Source organism: Xyrauchen texanus, chromosome 35 (genome assembly GCF_025860055.1).
Source record: "Xyrauchen texanus isolate HMW12.3.18 chromosome 35, RBS_HiC_50CHRs, whole genome shotgun sequence".
Classification (NCBI taxonomy): domain Eukaryota; kingdom Metazoa; phylum Chordata; class Actinopteri; order Cypriniformes; family Catostomidae; genus Xyrauchen; species Xyrauchen texanus.
In genome coordinates this window covers 34,285,241-34,312,069 of record NC_068310.1, presented here as the reverse complement: position 1 = coordinate 34,312,069, position 26,829 = coordinate 34,285,241, and the positions used below count along the sequence as shown (strand labels likewise).

General features: G+C 39.0%; 1 protein-coding gene and 1 pseudogene across 1 annotated transcript; both read left to right on the top strand.

Annotated features, from left to right (window-relative positions):
- The first annotated feature begins 1,943 nt into the window (after nucleotides 1–1,943).
- Nucleotides 1,944–18,937, top strand: LOC127628980 (protein phosphatase 1 regulatory subunit 14C-like). The gene is made up of 4 exons (XM_052105982.1): nucleotides 1,944–2,368; nucleotides 12,999–13,082; nucleotides 13,226–13,258; nucleotides 15,309–18,937. Exons 1-4 carry the CDS (start codon nucleotides 2,141–2,143, stop codon nucleotides 15,381–15,383), a joined length of 420 nt encoding a protein of 139 aa, XP_051961942.1. The 5' UTR covers nucleotides 1,944–2,140; the 3' UTR covers nucleotides 15,384–18,937.
- Nucleotides 18,938–20,862: 1,925 nt separating this feature from the next.
- LOC127628585 (iodotyrosine deiodinase-like) lies at nucleotides 20,863–26,099 on the top strand (annotated as a pseudogene).
- Nucleotides 26,100–26,829: the final 730 nt, after the last annotated feature.

Here is a 26,829-nt window from a genome sequence, read left to right as displayed (position 1 = left end):
AGGTTGTTCAGTAAATTTGTTTAGATTTTTACTGTATTTTTTATATAATTATTCTGGCAACCAGAGCTGGCAGGTTTTCTTTTATTTATTTATTTTTTTAGTAAAAACAACAGGATTTTTTGTACAGTCCATTATTATATATGGAATTGTAATATATTGTACAATCATATATTTATAGAGTATCTTTAGGAAAACTTGATTTCCCAACGGGATCCTTTAAGTAGGTCAGTTGTTGAATTCTCAGGGGTAACTTATAACTTATGAAGAATTTATTTCACATTTTAATTTTACTGCATCCCCAAGAGAATTTGCCATTGTAGTTAGAGCTTCTTACTGGTGCTGTTTCTTTATGCAGAGGTATTATCTACTCTACGCACGTTTCTTTATCTATTCGGCTGACATTTTCTGTGGTAAAATGTGTTTTTTGGCAAGCAAAAACAATAATAAAGCTATATGTTCTCAGTTTCAAAGAGAAGTAGTTAACAAAACATATGTCATTTCCTGATGATCTAGGTTTGTTGGAATTATTCATTGGAAGAAGGTTTGGCTATTGCCTAATAATTACATTTTTTTTTAATCATAAATAAGATTAAGGAAATTTAATTTAAGGTAGTGCATATATTTTACCCTGCTTTGCACTTTCTATCCAAGTATAAGAAAGACTGGGATGTAAACTGTCCATTTTGTCTAATGAAACCAGAAAGTGTACCTCATAATTTCTAGCATTGTCAAATTTATAAATGACAAACTGTTGTGCAGCTTTGCTTTACTATATGAACATGTTCTCTCAGGAAGAGTCTCAGCTGTTGGCCGCACACGGCTACCACCGGACCAACCAACAGTTTAGGGAAAAATGAAAAAACATAAAAGTGACTACAGAACCATCAAGGAAAAGTGGAAGTGGTTCGACCAAATGGACGCTATCTAAACTGGTGGGCAATGGGTGAGAGAGTGCCCTGGACTCATCCATGATGGAGGATGGTACGTTTTGTTACGTTAACTCTGTACTCTGCATGAAAGAGGTGAACTGTCCCTTTAAAGTGATAAGGGATAGATAGACAGACAGACAGACAGACTGATGAATGATAGACAGACAGATAGATAGATAGATAGATAGATAGATAGATAGATAGATAGATAGATAGATAGATAGATAGATAGATAGATAGACAGACAGACGAATGATAGACAGACTGACAAATGATAGCCAAACAGACAGACAAATGATAGACAGACAGACTGATGAATGATAGACAGACAGACAGACAGACAGACGAATGATAGACAGACTGACGAATGATAAACAGACAGACGCATGATAGACAGACAGATTTACAAATGATAGATAGACAGACAGACTGACTGACTGACGAATGATAGACAAACAGACAGATGAATGATAAGACAGACAGACGAATGATAGAGAGACAGACAGAAGAATGATGGACAGACAAATGATAAGACAGACGAATGATCAGACAGACAGACTGACTGACGAATGATAGACAAACAGACAGATGAATGATAAGACAGACAGACGAATGATAGAGAGACAGACAGAAGAATGATGGACAGACAATGATAAGACAGACGAATGATCAGACAGACAGACTGACTGACGAATGATAGACAAACAGACAGACGAATGATAGACAGATAGGCAAACAAAAAGAAAGACAGACAGTTGACGAATGATAGACAGACAGTCAGTCAGTCAGTCAGACGAAAGATAGACTAACAATAGTCAGAGAAACAGGCAGACAATCAGTCAGACGAACGATAGACCAGTGATAGTCAGAGAAACAGATAGACACGAAATACAGTATATGTACCATATGAATATGTTAATCATTAGGTGCCATCATGGCACCGCTAAAGTCCGCCACAACACAGTTTTTTAAGTCTTGTTCAGAATCCTTGATGCTATGTCCAATGAGCGATGTGGGGAATCCCTTCACCAATAATGTGCGCGCTCTGGCACTCACAGCGTTAATACGAACGCGCACATTGGCTTGACGTTCCCCTCCCACGCGCCTGTTGTCCTTTAAAAGCTCGCGATGCGCTTTAAATAGCAGGTGCTAGAAACGGTGTCCCTGCATTCACGCTCACACACGTCATCATCATTATCATCACCGCCGCAATGTCCACCGCCAGCGCTGAGACGACCGCACAGCTACCTCCAGCAGCGGGCAGAGTGTTCTTTCAAGCCGGCGTGGGCTGCGCCGGCACCGGCCCGCTGCAGCGGGATGACCCTGTGCAGAAGAAGCAAGGCAAAGTGACGGTGAAGTACGACCGCAAGGAACTGCGGAAGAGACTCATCCTGGAGGAATGGATCATTGAACAACTGAGCGAACTGTACGACTGTGAGGTAAGACTGGACCAGAATAATTTTTTTTCCGTATTTAAATTTGCATTTGCAATATATATTATATTAGAAAATAAAATTGGTGTACATTTTTTATTATTTATTTTATTTTAAAATCTAATTTGATATGATTTAAAAAAAAAAATTGCCTAATGTTAAATTTTAAATATTTATTTTAACTTTATCTCATCTTATTTTATTCTAATATTTTAATTTATTTATTTTTTTTATTACATTTATTTTTTTATTTAATATATTTTTACATACATTTACAAAACATTAAAATTTGCATTATAACTTAAGGTGCCAACTTTCTTTTATTATTAGCTTTTATTTGCTGCATTTTACAGTACACTGATGGTTCTGTGCTGCTGGTGTAACCTGAGGTTTAGTGTCTTGAACAAGGGTGCAATGGTAATAATTCATAGATCACCCCTTTGTTGTGTTCAAACGTTTATATCACCAGCCTAGATCTTTTACCACAAAGCTGTTCCATCCCCATAAATGTATACATTCATATATTGTCATATCCTTTGTTTGACCTACATTTAGCTTAATTAAAGCGACATGTAACGCATGGCACAGCAGCCTGGAATCTTTACACAGTGGCAACCTTTGGCATCAGTCCTCATTTAAACAAGAGAAGACATCCTTTTTGCTGATTTGTGTCAGGAATCTCATTACTCCTGCTGGCCTCTTTTGTTCTCACTTTATCTACCTCCTTCAGTATTTCTATTCTGCGGCTTCTTGCTCTTTTTTTTTTATTTTTATTTTTTTTATGCTGATGTTGTGTTGGCCCCAGAGAGAGAATTGCTAATTTTATTGTACTTGTGATGCAGAAAAAGATTAACAACATTAAAAAGTTTCAGTGGGTTTTTCCAATTCTGAGTGAGTAAAAATCAGGTCGTTGACATTTAAGTGATGTTAAAGGGGTATTTGAGGAGGTATTAATGGAGGACATTTATCATTTTCCACCTAGTAGACATGTGAATATGGTAAATTAAGCTTTAACACAGTCTCTAGGGACTAACGCTTTTCCCAGTCTGTCTGTAGACACAATACCAGCAACCTAATGGGCACATATATTTGTGTGTGTCTGTTAATTTGTGCATGATTTGCAACCAATTTCTTTCCTAAAACAGTTTATTTTCCTCTGTTACCAGGGACCCACGTGGGCAGATATACAAAAGAATGGATTGTCTGTAAATATATTCTGTTCATTTAAAAAACGATTGGTCAAACGTGTACATTTATTATAAAAATGTGACTGATGCTGCTGGTTAATAAATTAAATCTTTAGCCCAATTAATTTTTGTGGCTAAGATAAACATCAAAAGCTTAGGATATTGTTTACAAGGTCCACAATCTAGGCTAATCAGATTAGAGCTAGTTCAAGAGATGTTTACTCAGGTGTATTTTAATGACCCATCATGTTTACACCCCAAGAGGAAGTCACACATACCCAAAAACCATTAACTGCTCGATGCAGTTCACAATGAGAGCAACATCAAGGTCCTTTATTTCACTACTGTATGTCAGCTCCCATAATAAACACAGAAACCTGTATAAAATACATTTCAGTGCAATGGAATTAAGCTTAAGTTGAAGATTATTCGTGAGACAGTACTTGGAAAGCATAAATTCTGCTATTTCTCATACTTCTTTAACAAACCCCTAATCCTTAATAAGTAAACTCTGACATGTACATCACTTGGGACTTGGGGGTGGGCCCTGTTATCACCTAGCGATCACCTAGAACACCCTAGCAACCACACAGCAATGCTCTGGAAACCACCCACAACAACCTAGTATCATGGCAGTGAGTTTAGCATGGGAAAGTACTACTCTGATTTCTCAGAAAAAATTGAAATCTTGTTATAATGGCGAGATTGCAATATTTTTAGTCTTATTTTTCATAGAGTAAAGACCTAATTTGGTTCTCACCAGCTTCTGATAGTACAGACTGATTATGCTGTGGACTCATCAAAAGTGGGTCAAAGGTTTTGCTGCTTACTGCCCCAGCTTACTGCCCCAAAGTGTTGTTGTACATATGGGCACGTGTAAGCTCCAGTTTCCACATGAAATGTATTACAATTGTAGAATTTGTAGTTGTAAATTATGTAACACAGTCAACACAAATGCATATTTTATTAACGCCACCCCCTAAACCCAACCCCCAACGCTAAAACGAACCATCAGCTGAGTAAAAATTTGACTTTAGAGCGAAGATGCATCCTCAGAATCGCTCACCATTCTTAATGTGAAAGTGTTTACTTCCTTGTTCTCAAGAGTCTAGAACCTGTGTCTTGTGGAAAGCACTATCAAAGTCTTCTTGGCAAGTCAGTCCACTCGGCGGCCATCTTTGGAACGCTCTCGGTTAGGCTGAGCAACTGTTTTTCTATGTAAACAAGCAGCAAACAAGTGCAGCTCGTATCTACTTGAATGAAGAAAGACTGAAATCTCCAAAACGGATGGTCAAGATTATGCTCAAAGAACATGTTTAAAATCAGAAGTAAAATCTGACAACACTGGTATCATAAATTGGGCTTCTTCAAGTCAGATTAGCTTATTAAGCTAAAAATGCAATTTTTCCAGCTTGTCTAGCTAATACGCAGTGGTGGGACTTCTTTTTCTACATGCGTTGACCATTGACGTTCCAATTTCCACCCTTAATTTTTTATAGAATTGCCCCCTCTATGCTAAATAGTCTCTGGCAGTAGCGCTAGAAGGAAATGTTTATATGTTTGACTTAATGAAAAAATGTCTGGTGGGGATGGCGCTTAAATTCATCTGAATGGGGTTGATTTCAGGGTACATGAACTTTCGGAAGCAACATGTCGATACCCCCATGTGTGATCATGGACAGTAAGCCGTTTTCTAAATGCAGTTCAGTGATTTTCAGAGTGTTCTACTCCGTTATTTATTGTAAGCTAAAAACTGTATATATGATTCAACTCTGCTAATTTGGTTAACAGAATGTGTTTATCCGTTTTAGTGCGAAACAGACAGTTGCTGAGTGGATTTGCGTGTTGCATAGTTCCAACATCACCATTCTGCAATAGTCTGTTGGGAATATCTGTCTGTTTGGATTAATGGAAGGTGCTGTTAAGCTTTGATACCTCAAATAGATCTATTTAAGGAAGGAAGAGCACGTCATTATGGGATTACTTGCTACCAGTGAAGGTTTTAACTTGAAGTGAGATAATTATTGCTAACTAAACACTAAGGCCCGAAACGTACTGTACTCCAGTGGTTCTAAACTGGTGGGTCACAAGTCTGTTCTGATTGGGTTGCGGACAGCAAGGAAAAACAATATTAAATGCAAATAATAAAATGCAATAGGGAGGAGAGGAGAAAATGCTTCCCATGTCTTTTGTTCTTGACATCAAAAACAGTGCATCCAATCAAACTGTGTGGTATGTTTTGGCACAAATTCATCTGTCATTTGGTAATATGGCTAATACTAATAAAATATTTGTTACATGTTCTCCCGCTGATCAGCTGATTCAGCGCTGGCCGTGCATCTTCACGGCCCGGCCATGCCCTCCCCCATCTGATTCAGGCCAGGGCACCACCAGTCTGACTAACCTCCTGTGAACCCGGGGAAGAGACGAGGGGATGCGTGGGGAGAGGGAAAGGGCGAGGGGAGACACAGAGAGAGAAGAACTTGCTCGCCGGCTCCCAGACGCACTGTCGCTCGATCCCCAGCCTGTCCTCCGCCCTCTGGTGGATGCCAGCTCGCTCCTCCCCTGGTGGATGGCAGTGAGTCCTCCGGCCCCTGGCGGACGGAACTGCTCCTCCCCTTCTTGGCAGACAGCAGCGAACCCTCCAACCCTGGTGGATGTCAGCGGCGAGGATTCCGCAACCGTGCATCCCTCCTACCTCCTGGGTTTCAGCACCACTGTAACAGGTCAAGGATGGGCAAAGAGTAGGCGGGAACTGACTGAACAGTCAACAAAGTTTAATAAGAAACTCAACATAAAACAAGCAAAAACAGACACACATGCAACGCAGCCACATGCGTCTCTCTCTCTCGAACTGGTGTCTCCGGCTGCCCCTTATCTCGCTCTCCTGCTGATTTAACGCCGGCCGTGCATCATCATGCGCCATCAGAACCACTGCTCTACACTATGAAAGCACACAAGCACACATTCTTCTAGCTACACAAGCTCAATTTTCAAGAATAAAATATAATACACAAGACGACAAGTTAGATCTGTAAAATGGGGCCCTGCGTATGCAGTGCATTGGTCAAGCAGTCATGTCTGTGTTTTAACCATAATAACCAGCTCAACCTAAACTCAACTGAAATACACATGGTAGATATTGTACAAAAAGTCCAGTACAGTACAATATTAATTGGTGTGTTGGGGTTCTGTGGACACATTGTGATCAGCTTAAACTGAGTTATTGTGAGTTCTCTTTCTTTATGACATCACAAGCTGCCAGTGCTAACCTCTGACCTCAGCCATTTAGAATGAGTGACAGCACAGCATCAGTAAGATGCACTGATTCTAACAAAGTGAAAGAGGAAGATTACAAAATGTTGAAGATAATATGGTGTTACGTCATTGGAATATTAGGAGGTTACGAAGAACAGTTGTAGGACGCTTTTGTTGCTCCACTGTAATGCATGTGTGTACAGGTATATGTGTGTTAGGGCACTGATGGGATTTACCTTTGTAAAACCGGTCTGTCAGGAGTACATTAGCACATTGAAAGTGAAAATGAGGTGGTAGTTAATGATGGAGTCCTCGGTTTTACTGACATCTCAAATCAATGGAGGTCACAAACTGCTGCATAAGCTCTTTTCTGCACAGAGGATTCTGTCTATTTTGGGCTCTGTGTAGCAGTTTGCAAGCATGCAGATGCACAGCGTGTGTTTTTGTGTGTAATAAAAGCTGAATACTTCTGTGATTGGATGTAAAAGCCAATTATCTGTACCACTGTAATGTTTTAGCAGCTGATTTGCAATGCAGAATCAAGCAATAATTTAGTTTTATGTACCGGTAGTATAGTTGGTGAAATTTCAAGAAACGGTGCCTTTTGTGCTATTGCTTTGCTAAATATTATTATTATTATTATTATTATTATTATTATTATTATTATTATTATTATTATTATATAATATATAGGCTGAATAGGAGAAAAAACTATTACTTCTCTTTCCAAACACTTTTTGTCAACCCTGTTACATTAGAAATATGTTTGGTTTGAATGGAAAAAATTACAATAACCCATTACTTGTCATTTAAAAAAAAAATCAACACTGTTACATTTTAAATGTTTTGGAGTTAATGCAAAACAATTATAATAACCCAGTACTTCTCTTTCAGAACATTTTGGTCAACCCTGTTATTTATTTAAAATGTTGTAGGGTTGAATGTAAAAATAAAATAATATTACTTCTCTTTCAAAAACATTGTCAACCCTGTTACATCCCAAATGTTTTGTCACAGGGTTGAATCATTTTAGTAAAATAACACTTTGTGAAAGCATGCCTTTTTTATTTGAATAAAAGCAAATTGGAAGGGCAAGTGTATGGACATGTACTCCTACAAAATCACATGCACAACACGCCAAAATGAGCCTCCACATTCACCCCAGTGGTGTTCTGCTAAAATGCCCCTACAAAATCACATGCACAACACGCCAAAATGAGCCTCCACATTCACCCCAGTGGTGTTCTGCTAAAATGCCCCTGTCTGCAAAAGAGACCCACAACCCCCCTCTCCTGTCTTCCCCTTAAACAAGGGGGGAAGGGTTTTTTCTTTAAGGTTCAATGCTTCAGGGGACTTTCTCTCTGATACCATAGTTTAAATAAAATGTCCTTTATTAATACCCGTCTATATTCATACAGTATGTGTGTTATGTATCTGAAACTATCATTGCCTGCATTTATTGTATGTTCTTGTGTATCACATATTTTCATCTTCACCTGACATTGAGTCAAAATTGATAAGCTTTATCCTACCCGAAGGACCCAAATCATAAATCTACCCTGACATACAGAATACGTGTGTGTGTGTGTGTGTGTATTTTATGACCACATATGTGCACAGAATGATGCAATCTGCTTGTGTATGTGAGGTGCAAATTGTGCAGGGTTGCTAGTGGAATTTTTGCCAGTGCTAGTTTGATTGGTCATTGGGATGTCTTTGTTTTAAACCTGGTAGCGCTGAAATTGTGGATTGTGTGGGAGTGTGTTATTTTTTTTTTAGCATTGCCGTCTGCTTTAATTCATGCACTTCACACTTTGCTGCAAGACATCTTTCTCTGTTTGCTATTCTAATCCAAATCCTCAGCGAGCTGACCTGTCTGTTCTTACAGACACAGAGTGAGAGTGCTTCCTCTGCTTTGTGTTTGCCAATGAAACACCAGTCGACTGCACAATAAGGGACCGTGCACAAATAGTGAAGGTGTCTGGTTGTTTCTGCAGACCAGCACTCTCATTCAACACTCTGGCCAGACAGTACACATATTCAGTACCCAGAATCCACCTGCAGGGCTTTTCATGCTCCATAGACAAATATTATTTACCTCTGAAAGCACATTTGCACAGTTGAAAGATACGGTTTACTATAGTGGTCATCAATGACTGGTAAATTGTTTGTTTTTAATGAATAGTTCACCCTAAATTAAAATGATAATGTTTTAATGTATTCAACATATTTGACACTATCCAAGCTTCTGTCTCACCCCTGGCCACCCCCTGTTTGAGCCCTCATTATGTGAGCTATTGCACACGACAAAAAGGTGGGATCCCTCAAGATCATGCGCATTTACAGTTCATGGAAACGCGCAATGTTTCACATATTCTTCAGTCCAAGTTTCAGAAATGCGCATTAAAAATGCTAAATATTTTAATGGAAACCCAGCTATTGTCATGTCAACAACCATTCAGTTTTCACGCAAGTCCAACGCCATTTAAAATAAATCGATATAAACATTAAAAGCACTTTTTTTCACAAATAACCACTAGATGGTGCCATTAACATGTGAAACTTATATACCATACGTTTTTTGGCTCTTCAGCTTGAACAGAGAGTAAAACAGGGGCCGTAAAACATTGTGTATCATATTTAATACACACAGTGTTATAGGGTTAATACACAGTAACAGTGTTTGGTTCGTTTCAAGTCACTTACAAAAAAACTAGCCGCAAATGTTTCCTACAAATTTGCTGCAAATTTGATACTTGTTATTTTCACATGAAAATGAGCTTGTGATTCACAGCAAATGTTTTCCAGAAGTTTACAGCTCTTCACCGGTAGTGGTGAACCTGCAGCAAACCATTGGCAACAATGGACAATTTGCTGCTAGTTTGCGGCAAAGGTCATTTGCATGTGAAAATTATCAGTGCAGCATGTCTGTGTCAAATTTGCCATGAACTCTCGATTTATTTAAGGCGAAATTAATGACTTGCGGTTGAACAGGTTTTTCATTCACCAAAAAGAACTGGCTAATAAAGGGGCTTTTCCACTGCACTGTACGACTCGACTTTTGGGGGTGTTCCACTGTGGATAGTCTGGTACTTTTTTTTTTGTACCACCTCGGTCGAGGTTCCAAGCGAGCCGAGCCGATACTAAATGTGAAGTCAAAATCCTGCAGATCACTGATTGGTCAGGGACAGTCGTCACTAGCAGCGTCACTGGATTTCCGACACGTGACATCAACCCGCTAGTTTTAAAGTTAGCAACAGCGATTAGCAGTATCATTTGTTAACGCGACTTTCGAATTGTGAAAAAAGAAATGGCTGTGTGCAAAACCCCGCCATGGTCAATAAACGAGGTGCAGACGGTCCACTCATTAGCGATAAGCGAAATTAAAAAGTCTCTCAGGAAGTGTCTCCGCTGTTGGCCGCACACTGCTACCACCGGACCTGCCAACATTGTAGGGAAAAGTAAAAAAAACAGAAAAGTGACTCATCAAGGAAAAGTGGAAGTGGTTCGACCAAATGGACGCTATCTAAACCGGCGAGCAATGGGAGGGAGAGTGCCCTGGACTCAGCCACGATGGAGGATGGTACGTTTTGTTTCGTTAACTCTATACTCTGCTGGAAAGCTTCACTTTATTTAGTTGACCAGCTACTGGAAGCTTCTAAAACAACCAGGCCAATTTAACTGTTACACTTGTGTAAAATCACCATGGAACAACTGCTTTATACAGCACAATGAGCTAGTAGCTAACAGCTAGCGGTCGTGTTACTGTTTTGGTCAGTTTGTGTCATCTTTAAGATGATGTCACAGCAGTAGAGGCGGCGCTACTATGACGATCATCCTATAATCCCACCCACATTGAGGTGGCACTAAACTGCAGTGGAAATGCAAGCTCAGAAACGTAAAGCGAGTAGAGTTGAGGCGAGTTGAACCGTAACGTGCAGTGGAAAAGTGCCATAATAGTAAATGTATGTTTGGTACTATAGACTCAAAAGTCTGGTTCGTAAGTAATTTGTCATTTGTTCGGGAATCATACTACCCTGGTCATGCTGTATGTCTCACGTCTTACTTTCAAAAGAACTGTCTCATAGTCAATTGTTCAGAAATCGGGCTACGTTGGTCGGCATGTAAGAGTCATTCGTTCGTTCGGAAATATGACTAAGCTGGTTGCGCTGTATGCTCTGCTCTGCATATTCAAAAGAACCAGCACGGAGTCATTAGTTTGGGGATTGGACAACAGTGTTTGCATTGTATGTTTCATGCGGCTGATTCAACACCGATGCTGCAGTACGGGCTGCAACGTTGCAATTGGGCTAATGACAGCGCAAGAAACTCTGTCAGTGTATTTAAAAAATGTGTTGCATTTGCATAAGCAGAAGAATGCACATTTGAGAACTGTTAACGGAACCGAAAGTTATGAAAACATTACAGTTCTAGTATTTATTTATTTTTGAATACTGGTTCCCAACTCGACTACTAAAACACACTCTCAACCTTATTAACTCCGCAGACCAGCACTAATCATGTTGACCTGTTGTCAGAGTGGTGGTGGTGTAGTGGGCTAAAGCACATAACTTTTAATCAGAAGGTCGCTGCTTCGATCCCCACAGCCACCACCATTTTGTCCTTGAGCAAGGCACTTAACTCCAGGTTGCTCGGGGGGATTGTCCCTGTAATAAGTGCACTGTAAGTCACTTTGGATAAAAGCATCTGCCAAATGCGTAAATGAAAATGTAAATGACCTGCTTCTTGCTAAGTTTCTCTCTCTCTCTCTCCTTCTACTGTATCTGAGACACAACTCTTAATTAAAGCAGTTTTTGAGAGAGAGATTGTTCGCTTGTAGATCTGGGCCATTGTTGTAGAAATGTTGCTGTTTTTTTTCAGCTGAACTTTTAACAGTGAACAGTGAGGAAAATCTAACTTGCATACAGTACACACATAGAAATACAAACATACCACAGACATAGCAGAACAAACTGGGCTACAGACAGACCCGTTTTCTGTTGCTGGTTTTGTAGAGGTCTGTAAAACACAAAAACATTTTGAACATTTGATGGTTTTCGTACACTTGGCCAGGGGCGATCACTATTTGCTGTTTAATGTCTGGCCTGCTTAGCTAATGTATACTGTATGTGTGAACTGATCTGTTCTAATGCTCTAGTAGTCAATAGTAGTAAGTAGAATAGTAGAACATTTGGGTTGGAGTTGATGCCCTACACAGACTGCGTAGTCTACTTATAGGGAGCGGCGGTGTTGGGCACCGTTATAGATTTTTTATGACTATTTGCACTAGGTGTAAAAGCAGCTGCCACACGGTGCTGCTATTTGCACACATAGTCTGATAGAAACACAGAAATTGAAGGTAAACTCTTTCCCCAGTTTCACTGCATGGGGTGTAATGACAATGTGGATGTGCTTCTTTTTTTTTTTCTTTTTTTTTATCCACTTTTGACTCACTTTTCCCATCCTGTTTCCTGTCTCCACTATAAATAATTAATTTAAAACTGCTTCTAATAATCAATAAAAATTAATAGAAATATTGATTTCCTCGCAGTGATTTGGTCACGGTGACATTAGGTGAGTTATTGTTGTAATATTGTAGTTATGCCCACATTGACAGAAGAAAAATGCTGCTTCATAAAGATTGTGTATTGCGTGGATGGATATTATTCCACCTCTTTCAATCTTGCTCACTGTCAATAAGCCATCACAAACCAATTGCTACATGGGAAATACCTCCCTCACTCTTTCACCTTTAAAGAGGGAAGTGCATTTTTAGACCTCATCGTGTGTGTGTGTGTGTGTGTGTGTGTGTGTGTGTGTGTGTGTGTGTGTGTGTGTGTGTGTGTGTGTGTGTGTGTGTGTGTGTGTGTGTGTGTGTGTGTGTGTGTGTGTGTGTGTGTGTGTGTGTTCACAGTGGCACAGCATTCTGATTAATGACTTTACAGATTAATCTCAGCTTGTGACCAGAGTGTTTACTGATGCTTTCAAGATCACGTCATAAATGTTTCCCACAAATCATTCTTTATTCCAAGCTCTGTTTTTTCAAAGTCTCCATTTAATATCCTTTCCATCCAGGAGACACATCTGAGATATTGAGAGATTTTTATTTTTTCCCTCCAGTGGGAAGGCTCCTCTTGGATGTCCTCACACTCACAAATGTCTCCTACTGTTTCTGATCTGTGTCTCTATAGGAGGAGGAAATGCCAGAGGTGGAGATTGACATTGATGATCTCCTGGAGGTGAACAGTGAAGACGAAAGAGTCATAAAACTACAGGTAAACCCATTTATATGTGCATGTTTGTGAGTTAGAGTGTTGTTTCTAATGAAAGCGGGTATAATTCTGTTTGTTTAAGCTTTGAAAGTTGTTTATGTGTGTCTCAATCTATGAAATCTCTCTGTGTGTGTCTCTGTTGGCAGGAATCACTGTCAGACTGCTACAAACCTACTGAAGTAAGTCAATATGCATAATACAAGCCACCAAATGCTCTGATCCAAAACCTAGTGCTGCCTACCTTGACAGCTTTTTAACACATTATAGGTGCACTGACAAACAGAAGGCAGGAAAATGATGCTGCCTTAAGTTCCTTTTATGGTTCAGGCAATCACAGAATACATTGCGATGTGAAATCTTTAGCTGAAATCAGTCAGTGTTTACCAAAACACAAAACACTTCCCCTAGTGGCCAGTGGTGGTAAGTGTTGTTGGAAAATGGGCACGTGTGAGCTCCATTTTCCAAGTGAAATGTCCACGGGGGGGCGACAAAAGCGAGTTGTGAAGGGAGTTGTTTTCAGCTGTACAGTCTGTAACACAGACTGTGTATAAACCTATACACAGGATGAATGTTACTGTTACTACCTTTTAGACTTTTATGTGCCGTGTTCTACGAATAGCCGCAGTTTCCTGGTGAAAGTAACACTAGAGGCACTACAACAACCTTTCATTCACGTTTACACAAATCACGACCACAATGGAAGATTATGACTTTATAAACATGTATTTTTCGCTCTATTTCTCTCAGCTGGTAAGTTTTGTTTTCAAAACACTTTTAATGCAACGCATTTATACACTTATGTTAGAGACCCACGTATATTTACACACTTATTTACACGTGATTAGCTTGCGCGGTTGCTCAAGGACTCGGTAGTACGCGGCTTGAGCCCAGTCAAGCACGCAAGCTGAGACGTGATACCAAAGTGCCATAGAAGTGAGAGGGAGTGGTGGTGGCGTAGTATCAGAAGGTCGCTGGTTCGATCCCCACAACCACCACCATTGTGTCCTTGAGCAAGGCACTTAACTCCAGGTTGCTCCGGGGGGATTGTCCCTGTAATAAGTGCACTGTAGGTCTGCCAAATGCATAAAAGTAAATGTAGAAGTGACAAAAACTGATGTGGTTGCTTCGGAAAATGTGCTCATTGCGCATTTTTGTTTTTGGACATTAACGGTTAGGTTTAGGTGTTGGTTTATGGTAAGGGTGTCTGTTCTGTTCACCTCTCATCATCTTTTAGGACAGTGTTGGTTAGGTTTGGGTTAAAGTTTTAGTTTTTACTCATTAAAACCCCTATTTAATATTCACCTTAAAAACCTTGTCTGTATGTTGCGTTCAAGTGCTTTGTTGTCGGAAAGAACAACCCTTTGTCTCAATGAGATCCCTAGCTCCCTATGTAACACAAATTCGGGCACTGGTAAGGGTACTAATCCACTGAGCATTGGGACACTTATATCTCAATCAGCTGTGACACATTAACAAGCTCATGATTAATAACATGGTTAATAACATTGGACTTCATAGTTTTACACTTGTGCTTGTCTTCTAACGACTTGAGAAACTTTGGTAAGGAAACATAGTGAGCTACAATGCTCCCTGGTTTTTACGGTGCATTGTGTGATTGTTTTAGGGAGCGAAACGTTTCAGTACACTGGAATGAACCAAAATGGACCCACCTACACTACACACAATGCACCGTAAATGCACTACGACAGCGAGGCAGCTAATTAGGTATTGAAACAGAGCCCAAAGATTACACACAAACTGATACTGATTACATGGAGACTAGAAAATATCTGTATTTATCTTTATCCTCATTCTGTGCCAGTCAGTCCAGTGCTGGCGAAGTCACATACTGCGCACACACACACACACACACACACACACACACACACACACACACACACACACACACACACACACACACACTCATACTGTACAGACACAGCTCCAGGACATGCGAGTGCATTTTATATCAGCCCTCTGACCTGAAAACATGTGTTTAGAAAATCAAAGTGTACAATAGCTCAGTAGAGACACTAACCCACTGACCCACTAACCCCCCCAGACACACACACAGACACATAGAGAAACACACACATATAATCCATCACTGTCCTGTAATGTTACAGTTACACATACGCAAACACTCTCACTCCATCCATCACACTCTTACAATCCTTTCTAATCCACAGACTGCCTGACTGTCTGACTACCTTCTGTCTCTGTGTCCAGGAATTTGTGCGCGAGCTGCTCGATAGGATAAGGGGAATGCGGAAACTCAGCGCTCCACAGAAGAAAACCTTTTAAATGCTTGAAAATGCCAACGACAATCCAGCTACCTGGACTGCAGGTCCTGCAATCTATCACTCGGTCTGGAGTCACATCACAGCATACAATACACAAGGACTCCAGATCCCAGGATTCATTTCTCACCAAGAACCAATATACCAGAGTTCATTTTGAAAGCACCCATATATCCCACAATACAAAATGTCTCCATGCCCCAAGACTCCCAAAGATCATCCAGGACACAATCTAAAACTCAGAAAGAGACTTTCAAACAATCTCAACAATAATTTAGGTTAGTCTGGTGTTCCTAACCTTAACAATAGGTCTTATAGGCCCACTATATAATCACATTGTTTTGTGCAGTATTACAGATATTTTTATGTGACCATGACTGACTTCAAAGCTATTTTAAACATTATTGATATTTTCCTATTTTATTTTCAACTGAGTCACAACCAGTTTTAGTTTTTCGAATGTGACCGACTGGTTTTAGTAGCCATTGGCCTTTGCACTAATTTCAGATCAGCTTATGTCCATTTACTGTCCTGTTGTCTTTTTTCCAAATATCTCATCCAACAACTGCAATGAATCTTTGGCCATTTTACGAATGTCATGCTAACATACTATTCTTACTATTTCTGCAATCGACATACTGTGTATTCTCTGGTCAGTGTGCAGAGTTTCTGTATGCATGAATTACCTGATGACCTACTACTACATTTGCCAAAATGTGCAGCCTACAGCAGAGCACACTCAGTGAAATATGCTCGAACTGACCTTCCATTTCCAGTGTGACGAAGTAATATCGACCATCATTTTGAAAATCTCTATTACTTATGTGCTTTATTTAAAAACATAAAAAAAACCTTTGCATTAGTAATGCAAAATAACCATATTTATTTCCAAGATGATAACTGGACGACGTTCACCTGCAACGTAATGAGGTCATGTGACAACAATGTCGCATGCTACTGTTTGCATAGTAGCAAAAACAAAATTTAATTCACATTTACGACTTTAAACTCACAATTGTGAGATATAAATTCAGAATTATTTCTTATTTTTATTCTGTGGCGGAATCCAGCTTTCAGTGTATAAATGCTATATTGCTTAAAACATCTCTTATAATAATGAGAAAGTCGCATTTGCGAGATATAATTGCACAACTGAGACATAAATTTGCAAACGCGAGATGAAAAGTTGCAATTAGGAGATCTAAAGTCACAATTGCAAGAAATAAAGTCGTAATTGCAAGATCAACAGGCAAAATTGAGATGTTAACAGTAGCGCCATCTTTGATTTTGAATGGGAATGGGACTTTCCATTTCTTCAATGGGCTGTACAGCAGTTTAAAGAGTTTTTGGACCACTCAGCGGACAAAACATTTATCAAATATCTGTCCAACAACAGACAACATGAGTTGTGGAAAATCAGATGTGATCTAGGAGCTTTTTACAGCTTTATACCATTCATGCCATTGAAGATATGGTAAGACTATCCCTCAGAGCCACGTTGTCTTTCCCATTAACAATCAAAGATGGCACTAGTGTGAATAAGGTCTATAGGCTGGGTTTCTCGATAGCATTGCAACTTAAGCTTTTACGATCATCTTAATTAATGTTGCTTGTTATTTGAGGATGCAGTAGTGGCTGTTTCCCAAACAAGCACATAGATCGCTTGTTATAAAGTAGAACTTAAGTGCTTCATTACAGGAGCTGTCCAGTCCAAAGGTGCTGAAATTTGGCCAGTATGTCCAGGAGTTTGTATTCTCAACATGAAAATAATGTAGAAATACTAACAAACATGGAAGTTGCTTGTAACCTTATTAAGGTGCCGAAATTGCGAGATCTGAAGTCGCAAATGCGAGATGTAGTAACAACTGCAAAATAATTTTCCCATTGGCATATCTCATAATTATGAGAAATGAAGTTGCGAATACAAATCAAAGTCCTTTTAGCAAGTCAGTCCACTCAGCAGCCATCTTTGAAACACTCCCGGGCAGCTATTTGTCCATGTGTACAAGACGTGTAGCCCCTATCTGCTTGTTGGGATAAAATGGGCGAAGACCGAAATCTCAAAAGACCGAAAGTCAGAATTGTGAAATATAAAGTCAGAATCACCTTTTTTATTTCTTTATTCTGTGGTGGGATCAAGGCACCGTATTATACTGCTCAGTAAGTAAGTGTTCCATTCCAAACATCGCCATTGATTATGTCATTCTTCCTTATCCCACTTACAACTTGAGCAAAGCATGATGGGATGTGTAGTCTTTCAGTGCTAATGCCACAAATATGGCACACAGTCTCTGTGTATTAATATTCAGTTTGAAGTCATTTAATTGGCCAGAGTACATATCAGTCTATCAGTCTATGTAACCATTGCATTTGTGATGTTTGATAACATAACACAGTAACTGTACCTAGATTGTTGATTTTGGTATATCTAGAGTTTAAAGGATTTGGTTGGGATGTTCTGCCAGAAAGTAAAAAAAAAAGATGACAACAAGGGCTGCTGCATGACTATTTATAGATCTCTTATGAACAGATGCACTGTGATGAACGTTAGCGTTAATGAGAGTCTAATGATCGCTGGATGAGGTATCTAGTTTTATGACTCAAGCCATTAATATAATCACTCAAACAATTAAAATCTAGGCTTTTATCTCCTTAGACTCATTCTTTGGTTTCACATGGAGGCTGCCAAAGAATACAGAACGGTTGAATATTATCAAGTGCTATTTGTGTAAATTGATGCGTGTACAGTATACTGTGTTACTCTTTATAATCTTTCCATCACTGGTGTCATTCTCATGGGTTAGATTTGTGTTTGATGGTGTAAGTCGTATAACAAGGAATCCAGGGGAAAAACTATGGTGCTGTTTAAACTCCTAATCCTCTACAGCGTGGATGGATGATGCGTTTTGCAAGCTGAGAGAGAAAGGGGAAAAGCAAGATTCGTTCTGGATCCAGTCTTAACACTCTGGAGGATCTCACAACATATAAACTCTGTGCAGATGCATCACTTGCCATCTGCTTCATCAGAGCTTCTGTTGGCCTGCTACTAAGTGTTGATGTGGATTTTAAGGGATAGTTTACCCAAAATGAAAATACTGCCACCAATTTCTCACCCTCATGTATTTTGAAACCTGAAAATCAATAGAAATAAACAGAATTGTTTATTTTTATTGATTATTCCTTTATTGAGATTGTGTGTTCAAGTATCCATTGACCCTTCTCTCTGAGAAGAACATTCAGGGTTTAGGCTGATCTTTTTTTTAGTTATTTTTGTTTCTAAAATGTTCGAGATGTATTTGTGTATGAAAGCTTTATTTATGCATGTTTTATTGGCACGATAGAATTTTTTTGGCGCTTCATCGCGTACTTTAGCGATGATTTGTCTGTTTTTATACCTTATATTACAAGTATTACTCTTATTAATATTAAATTCACAACTTTTTCATAACTGTATATCTGCATTTCTGGTGTTTTTAATTGTTTGTTTGTTTTTTCAGTATGTAAAGTGTGGTCTTTTGTGCTATTCTACTTCAACATTTCAATAAAAGCTTTCTTTTATTTGTGATATTTCATAGTTTTAATGACCGCTATTATTCAAAACAGTAACACTTTACAGTAATGTTGCATTTGTAAACATTAGTTAACTGCATCAGTTTACATGAACTAATAATAAAACATACAGTATTCTCAGCACTTATTAATCTTGCTAAATGTTCATTTCAACACATGCAAATACATTTTTAAAACTGAAAGTTTTATATGCATTGAAACCCCTAATAAGTTGACTAAACTCTTTCCCTCAATTTAATGAAGTATTAGCGTCTTTGTCTTGTGAAACTTGATGTTCATATAGAATTAACTTAATTTAATGTAACTAGATGCAAGTAGACTTAACTCAGATTTGCTATTTAAATATTGTTGTTTCTACTTAATAATTTGAGTTAAATTGACTCAAATATAGATTATACAATAGAAAATTATTACCAATTCTATATCAATTATTAAATAAACTGAATTCTTTGGTTTAATTCAAAAGCATAAAAATCATAATGATGATTATAAGTAAATGGCAAAATAAATGTGTTATTTACAGCTGCAGTTAAACAGCACAGATTCATTACCAACATGTGCAACTATAAACTCGCTCTACAGTGACGCTTTCTCTGACCCACTTTCTAGTGCATTCACGTGAGGTATAATTTATGTACTGAGGTGCATGTGAGGAGAATGGCTAATGACAGGAGCACTCCCTGGGCCAATATGTGCACTCCAGATGTGCAACACAATCCATTCAACTGCCATTTATCTCAATCACCAATCTAGACTGAAAGGGTATCAGTGTTTCTTTGGAAGTAAATGAACCATTAGGTCTAATTCAATTGTCATCAGTGCTGTTGTCGACCATTATAGCATCATATTAAGATTGTAATGGGATGGGATGACTTAAGTTTGCCAGTTTTACCTCTCTTAAACACATAGTGACATTTCTAAAAGCACTGGGCAGCACATTCATCTTTCCCCTTCTGTTGAGTTGTTTAGCACTCCATTTCCTCCCTAGTTTTCATCTTTTTCTGAACTGTTTTTCTTGCTTGTCTGATTCCTTCCATTCTCTCTCATTCATTTGTTTCTCTAATTCTCTCATATATATCATGCTACATTAGTGTGCATGTGGCAGAGGACGGTGAAAGATGGTACTGTACCAGCTGCCACCCAGCAGTGCAATTGGTGATTCCTCATGCGAGGAAGATTAGACAGCCACATGCAGCGTCATTTAAAATACGCTTTCTTTTCTGCATCCCTCAAAACCATCACTAAGAAAAATAATATTCATTCATTCATCAAATTCATTTCTACATTTCCCAAAACCATAATAATGGGGGGTTCACACATCACAATGGAAAAATCATCATTTAGATTTCCTTAAAATGTTCATTTATTCATTGATTCATCACATTCTTTCTGCATTCCCAAAACAATCACAAAGAAAAAAAAATATTCATTTATCACATTTATTCACTTGCCAATCGCAGGGTTGGTGGTTTGATTCCACATGACTCCACATGCCAAAGTGTCCTTGGGCAAGACACTGAACCTCAAGTGAATGGGACAGTGTAAAGTGCTTTGGTAACCTCTAAGGTTAAAAAAAAGCACTATATAAGCGCAGACCATTTGCCACCTTCTTTTCTGCATTTTCCAAAATCATAACAATGGAAAAATCCATTAATTTGTCCATTCATTCATTTGTTCATTAATTAATTAATTAATTGATTCATCACATTCTTTCTGTATTTCCAAAACTGGAGGTTGCCAGGTTGCAAAATAATTTCTCTGACAAGTTCCTCTCCCTGGCCGCATTAATCTCATAAAGTACCACATCGAGACAACCCCAGGTGTTAGTGGTACATAGTCATCCCTAGCGCTTACCCGAACACAAGAAACAAGTAGTACGGGAAGAATTAAAGGCCATGCTTGATATGGGCATAATGGAAGAATCCCACAGCGATTGTGCCAGCCCGGTGGTTCTGGTGCCTAAGAGCAATGGCTCGGTCCGGTTCTGTGTGGATTATAGAAAGGTCAATGTAGTGTCGAAATTTGATGCTTGTCCAATGCCTCATATTGACGAAATGCTTGATCAGTTTGGTTCGGCTTGCTTTTATTCGACACTGGATTTGACAAAGGGATATTGGCAGATCCCCTTGATGCAGATGTCCCATGAGAAAATTGGCTTCTCCACACCATTTGGCTTACACTAATTTGTGACCCATCCATTCGATTTATTTGGGGCCCCGGCTACGTTTTAGCGTCTTATGGACTGAGTTCTCAGACCGCACGCTGTGCATGCCACTACATCATCATTATTTACTGTAATGATTGGCAATGGCATATGGAGCATCTGAGGGTGGTTCTGAGGTCGCTGCGATGAGTGGGGCTCACAGCAAACCCAAAGAAATACGCAGTTGAATGGGTGGAGGTACGATCTCTGGGGTTCCACTTGGGTCATGGGCAGGTGAGACCCCAAATTGATAAAACTGCAATGATCGTGACTTGCCCGAGACACAAGATGAAAAAGGAGGTGAGAAAGTTTCTGGGGCTGACCGGCAACTATAAAAGGTTTGTGCCTAAATTTTTCGATGTCACCATTACGCTGACGGAGTCCCTCCAAGAAGCTTTCACGCAGGAAAAAGTTTAACTTTGTGGTGGGTGCATTTCTGCATTCCCCTGATTTCTTTGTCCCTTTTGTTTTGCAGATGGATACATCGGACAGGGGCCTGGATGCTGTTCTGTCCCAAGTGGTGGAGGGGGAGGAGCACCCAGTGACGTACATTAGTCGAAAGCTCTCTATGAGAGAGACAAAGTACAGCACCATAGAGAATGAGTGTTTGGCCATCAAGTGGGCAGTCCTCACTCTCCACTACTATTTGTTGGGACGAGCATTCACCCTCTGTTTGGACCACGTCCCACTCCAATGGCTCTACCGCATGAAGGATGCCAATGCCCGGATCACCTGTTGGTATCTGGCACTCCAGCCATTTAAGTTCGAGGTGGTCCACAGACCGGGGGCACAGATGGCTTCTGCGGACTTCCTCTCCAGAAAAGGGGGTGGGGGACGGGACGGTTCCCTTGGCCTGAGTCTGGTGGTGGGGGTATGTGGAGATGAGGGCGTGGTTGCCTAAATACCGACTAAATACCGTTTCCATGTTCACAGTGAGAGTCGGGGAAGATAAAAGATAGCCCAGTCCACCGAAAGTGGGAGAGAGCCCAGCTCAGAAGCTTCATCCTTTTGATCAAAATATGAACATCTGTTACAGGAAGTTAATGGAGGGATATAGATAAAACAACTCTCTCAGTCTGAAGAGTTGCCCCTTCGGCCATTCCGCAGCTGGCTGGTCTTCCCCGTCTTCTGGAAACCTGAGTAGGATGAGGGGAGGGAGAGGGGAGAGAGAAAGATAGCGGGAGAGCCCGAGAGAGAGAGAGAGAGTGAGAGAGAGAGAGAGAGAGAGAGAGAGAGAGCAAAAAACACTCCAGTTCACCGGCCCGAACATGCTGTCAGATGGTCCTCAGCCAGTTGCACTGCCTCCTGGTGGATGGCAGCAAGCTCCTTGTTATGCATTTGCTAGGTTGTTCTGAATGTTTTTTAACATGTTGCTATGCAGTACTGCTAGGATGTTCTGAGTGCTTTTTTAACACGTTCCTATGCCGTTGCAAGGGTGTTCAGAGCAGTTTTAACATGTTGTTATGCACTTGTTTGGGTGTTCTTGGTAGTTTTTAAAATGTTGATATGCAGTTGTTAGGTTGTACTGAGTGTTTTTTAACATGTTGCTATGCAGTTGCTAGGTTGTTCTGATTGTTTTTTAACATGGTATTAGGCAGTTGCTAGGGTGTTCTGGGTGTTTTTTAACATGTTGCTATGAAGGTGCTAGGGTGTTCAGGGTGGTTTATGGCACATTGCTATGCAGTTGCTAGGGAGTTCAGTGTGGTTTTAACATGTTGCTATGCAGTTGATGGGGTGTTCTGTGTGGTTTTTAACATGTTGCTATGCAGTTGCCAGGTTGTTCTGAGTGTTTTTTAACATGTTGCTATGCAGTTGCTAGGGTGTTCTGAGTGGTTTTTCTGCTGGTTTCTGGTACACTTTAACAAACTGTTCCAGTGCTTCACTAGGATTCGCTCATGTCATTGTTTGCATAAAATATTTTCATTCATATATGGATTTGCATATATTTTTCACTATTAAATGAGATTGTCAAAACTGAGACTAACCAAAGATACTGTAATGGTCACCCAGATATATCATATCAAAGATGTCCACGTTTCCATAAAGTGGATTTATGCTTCTATTTAATGACACTGTTGAGTCTAATGTTTGTTCACAGAGGATGAAGGTGATTGCTTGAGACTGAAGAGGAGGAATTATATCATATACCAAACAGCCCACCGTGATACTCTGCTGCTGAGATGCTGAAACGCTCAGAAAAGGTATACTCGCTCATGAATCTCTGACGGTCCGACCGGTCCATCAGTCCAGAAACAGTACCAAAAGAATGTCAAATGCACTGCGGGTAATGCGATCACCACAATTCCCTATTTCAACCTTTACTCATGAGACCAGTTTTATTTAAAGACATGTATTGATTTAGCAAAGGTTGCACATTCCTATACTGTTCTACAGTGCCTGTCCATTTTCTTCCAGTAGTCTTGGTTCTAGGAATGTGTTCTCTGTATGGATTTCCGAATTTTCTGCAAATCTTGCAATCTTTATCGCAAAATATTTAGATATACAGTACAAATATATAGTGTGTAAGAAGTGGTTTGAGAGTGTAGGGAGTTCTGACTTGAATCATGTCATTCACAATGCTTTTGTGCCACTATCAGAATGACTTGTGGCTTCTACATATGCATATTCTACCACTTAACAAATATGTATGTCATGGTAGATCTGTCTTGAAATTTTTATGTTATTGTCAAAAATCTATTTTTTCAGACCCCCTAATGTTGCACACTATAAGATAATAACTCTTCCTTTGTCTCCATCACTCATTCAGAGTTTGTGTGTTTGTTTGTGTGCGTGTGTGCGTTAATGTGTGTGTCTTAGGTACTACACCAAGTGGAGCTCACACTGAGCCCTGGACATTTGTAGTGGTGTCTGATGTGGATGTCAAACACACGATCAGAGAGATTGTTGAGGAAGAGGAGGAGATCAACAACAAACAAAGGATTGGAGACAAGTGGGTCATTGACCTGAAGAGACTTTGGTTAGCTGTGTGTGTGTGTGTGTGTGTGTGTGTGTGTGTGTGTGTGTGTGTGTGTGTGTGTGTGAGCGTGTATTTATCACTTTGTGGGGACCAAATGTCCCCATAAGGATAGTAAAACCCGAAATTTTTGACCTTGTGGGGACATTTTGTCGGTCCCCATGAGGAAAACAGCTTATAAATCATACTGAATTATGTTTTTTGAAAATGTAAAAATGCAGAAAGTTTTCTGTGAGGGTTAGGTTTAGGGGTAGGGTTAGGTTTAGGGGATAGAATATAAAGTTTGTACAGTATAAAAACCATTATGTCTATGGAAAGTCCCCATAAAACATGGAAACACAACATGTGTGTGTGTGTGTGTGTGTGTGTGTGTGTGTGTGTGTGTGTGTGTGTGTGTGGCGTGTTTTTGTGGTTTACCGAGGACAATTTTGTAAGTTACAAATTAGTAATTACAAGGGTATTATGCTATAAATGTGATTTATGAGGACATTTCTAGTGTCCCCATAATTCAAATCGCTTAAAAATCATACTAAACAATGTTTTATTGAAAATGTAAAAATGCAGAAGGTTTTCTGTGAGGGTTAGGTTTAGGGGTTGTGTTAGGTTTAGAGGATAGAATCTATAGTTTATACAGTACAAAAGTCATTATGTCTATGGAAAGTCCTCATAATGATAGGTAGACCAACATGTGTGTGTGTGTGTGTGTGTGTGTGTGTGTGTGTGTGTGTGTGTTGTGTGTGAGCGTGTATTTATCACTTTGTGGGGACCAAATTTCCCCATAAGGATAGTAAAACCCGAAGTTTTTGACCTTGTGGGGACATTTTGTCGGTCCCCATGAGGAAAACAGCTTATAAATCATACTAAATTATGTTTTTTGAAAATGTAAAAATGCAGAAAGTTTTCTGTGAGGGTTAGGTTTAGGGGTAGGGTTAGGTTTAGGGGATAGAATATAAAGTTTGTACAGTATAAAAACCATTATGTCTATGGAAAGTCCCCATAAAACAAGGAAACATTACGTGTGTGTGTGTGTGTGTGTGTGTGTGTGTGTGTGTGTGTGTGTGTGTGTGTGGCAAACCATGCTATTTTTATGCTAATTCCCCCTAGTGGTTAGTTTCTACCATCTCGTGTATATATATATATATATATATAGGCTATTTATTGCTAGTATTATTCCATATTATTTGATATTATTATAAAATATTTCATGATGTAATTTATTAATTATTAATTTATAAATAGTCATTTGATTAATTATTCCTGATAATAATAATGCTTTGATAAACTCCTTATTTTTAATTTCCGACATTTTATTTCTACAATTTTTATATTTATTTCATAATAATAATAATAATAATAATAATGTATAATTGTCTTACATTTGCTATATGGTTATTATAATTATGGTTATTATTACAGCTCTATATTAAGAATGTGTTGATAAACTCCTCTAGTGCCTCCTTGTGGTTAATTTCTACCATCTTATTTGCAATAATTGCAATAAGGATGACACTTTAAATAGACCAATTTCTGTTTCACAGGACTAATTGGGTGAAGGAGTATTTGGATATCGCTCCTTATTTAATTCTAATATTTAAGCAGACATATGGAGTTCTGCTCAGTGACAAGAAAATGACTCATTATTACAACGAAATCAGCGTGTCAATTTCCTGTGGCATTTTACAAGCTTATCTGCAGGTAAGAATCACAAGCAATTTCAAAATCACAGATCTTTTAGTACCATTGTTCTCTACATTGTTTACTTCTTTTTCTTAGAACGTTGTTCTGGTTACTATGACGACCACTCCTCTGAACTGCGGCCCACAGCGCAGGTCCCTCCTCCAGCGTCCAGCCAATGAGAAGCTTCTAATGTTCCTTCCGGTTGGATATCCTTCGCCTGATGCCATCATGCCAAAGTGCCTGATCTCAAACGCAAGGACTTTAATCATGGTGTCTGTGTGACGCTATCACCATAAACTGCAAACTTTCAAATGTGATGTCACAAAAGTGCCAATTTGATTGCATGATTTTGAGTATTTTCAAATTGTACCATTATTATATCTTACTACTTTATTTTCATAATATATTTGACCAAATAGTTACTTAAAGGAACAGTAAAGGATTGCAGTGGCACACGTGTACTGTAGAATGACAGGGCCCATTACTCAGTGAGTATTGAGTGTAACTATTGTTTTGAAACATGTCAAAATCAAAAGATATGTCCTGTTTGTATCTCAGAAAGGAGTAAGTGCATTTCCTTTAATATATTGAATGGCTCTTTTTTTATTGGAATGAGAATGTTCTTCAATATTAAATCAGCTCTGATCCATGCAAACCATTAAAAGATTATAACCATTATATCTGTGGTTGTAATGTATTTAATTTTCATCAAAATTACTGTAGATGTTTATTAAAATAATGTTTATAATACTTGCATACGCACTTCAAAAATTGCTTATTAAATAGTTTGAAATACGTGTTTGAGACAAAACTCCACATTTTATAGTTAAAAAATGTCAGATTTGATTTTACAGTTGTTGAGATACAGTAACGCAATCTGTTCTGTAGTTTCATTTCCAATGCAATATGTTGCCCAGAAACTGTTTTGCAAATCGTAGCACATTCAGTTAACTCAAATCACTATAGTGTTATTGCTGAAACAAAATGTTGTTTGTACAAACAAAAACCTCAATATAAAGTTTCTTA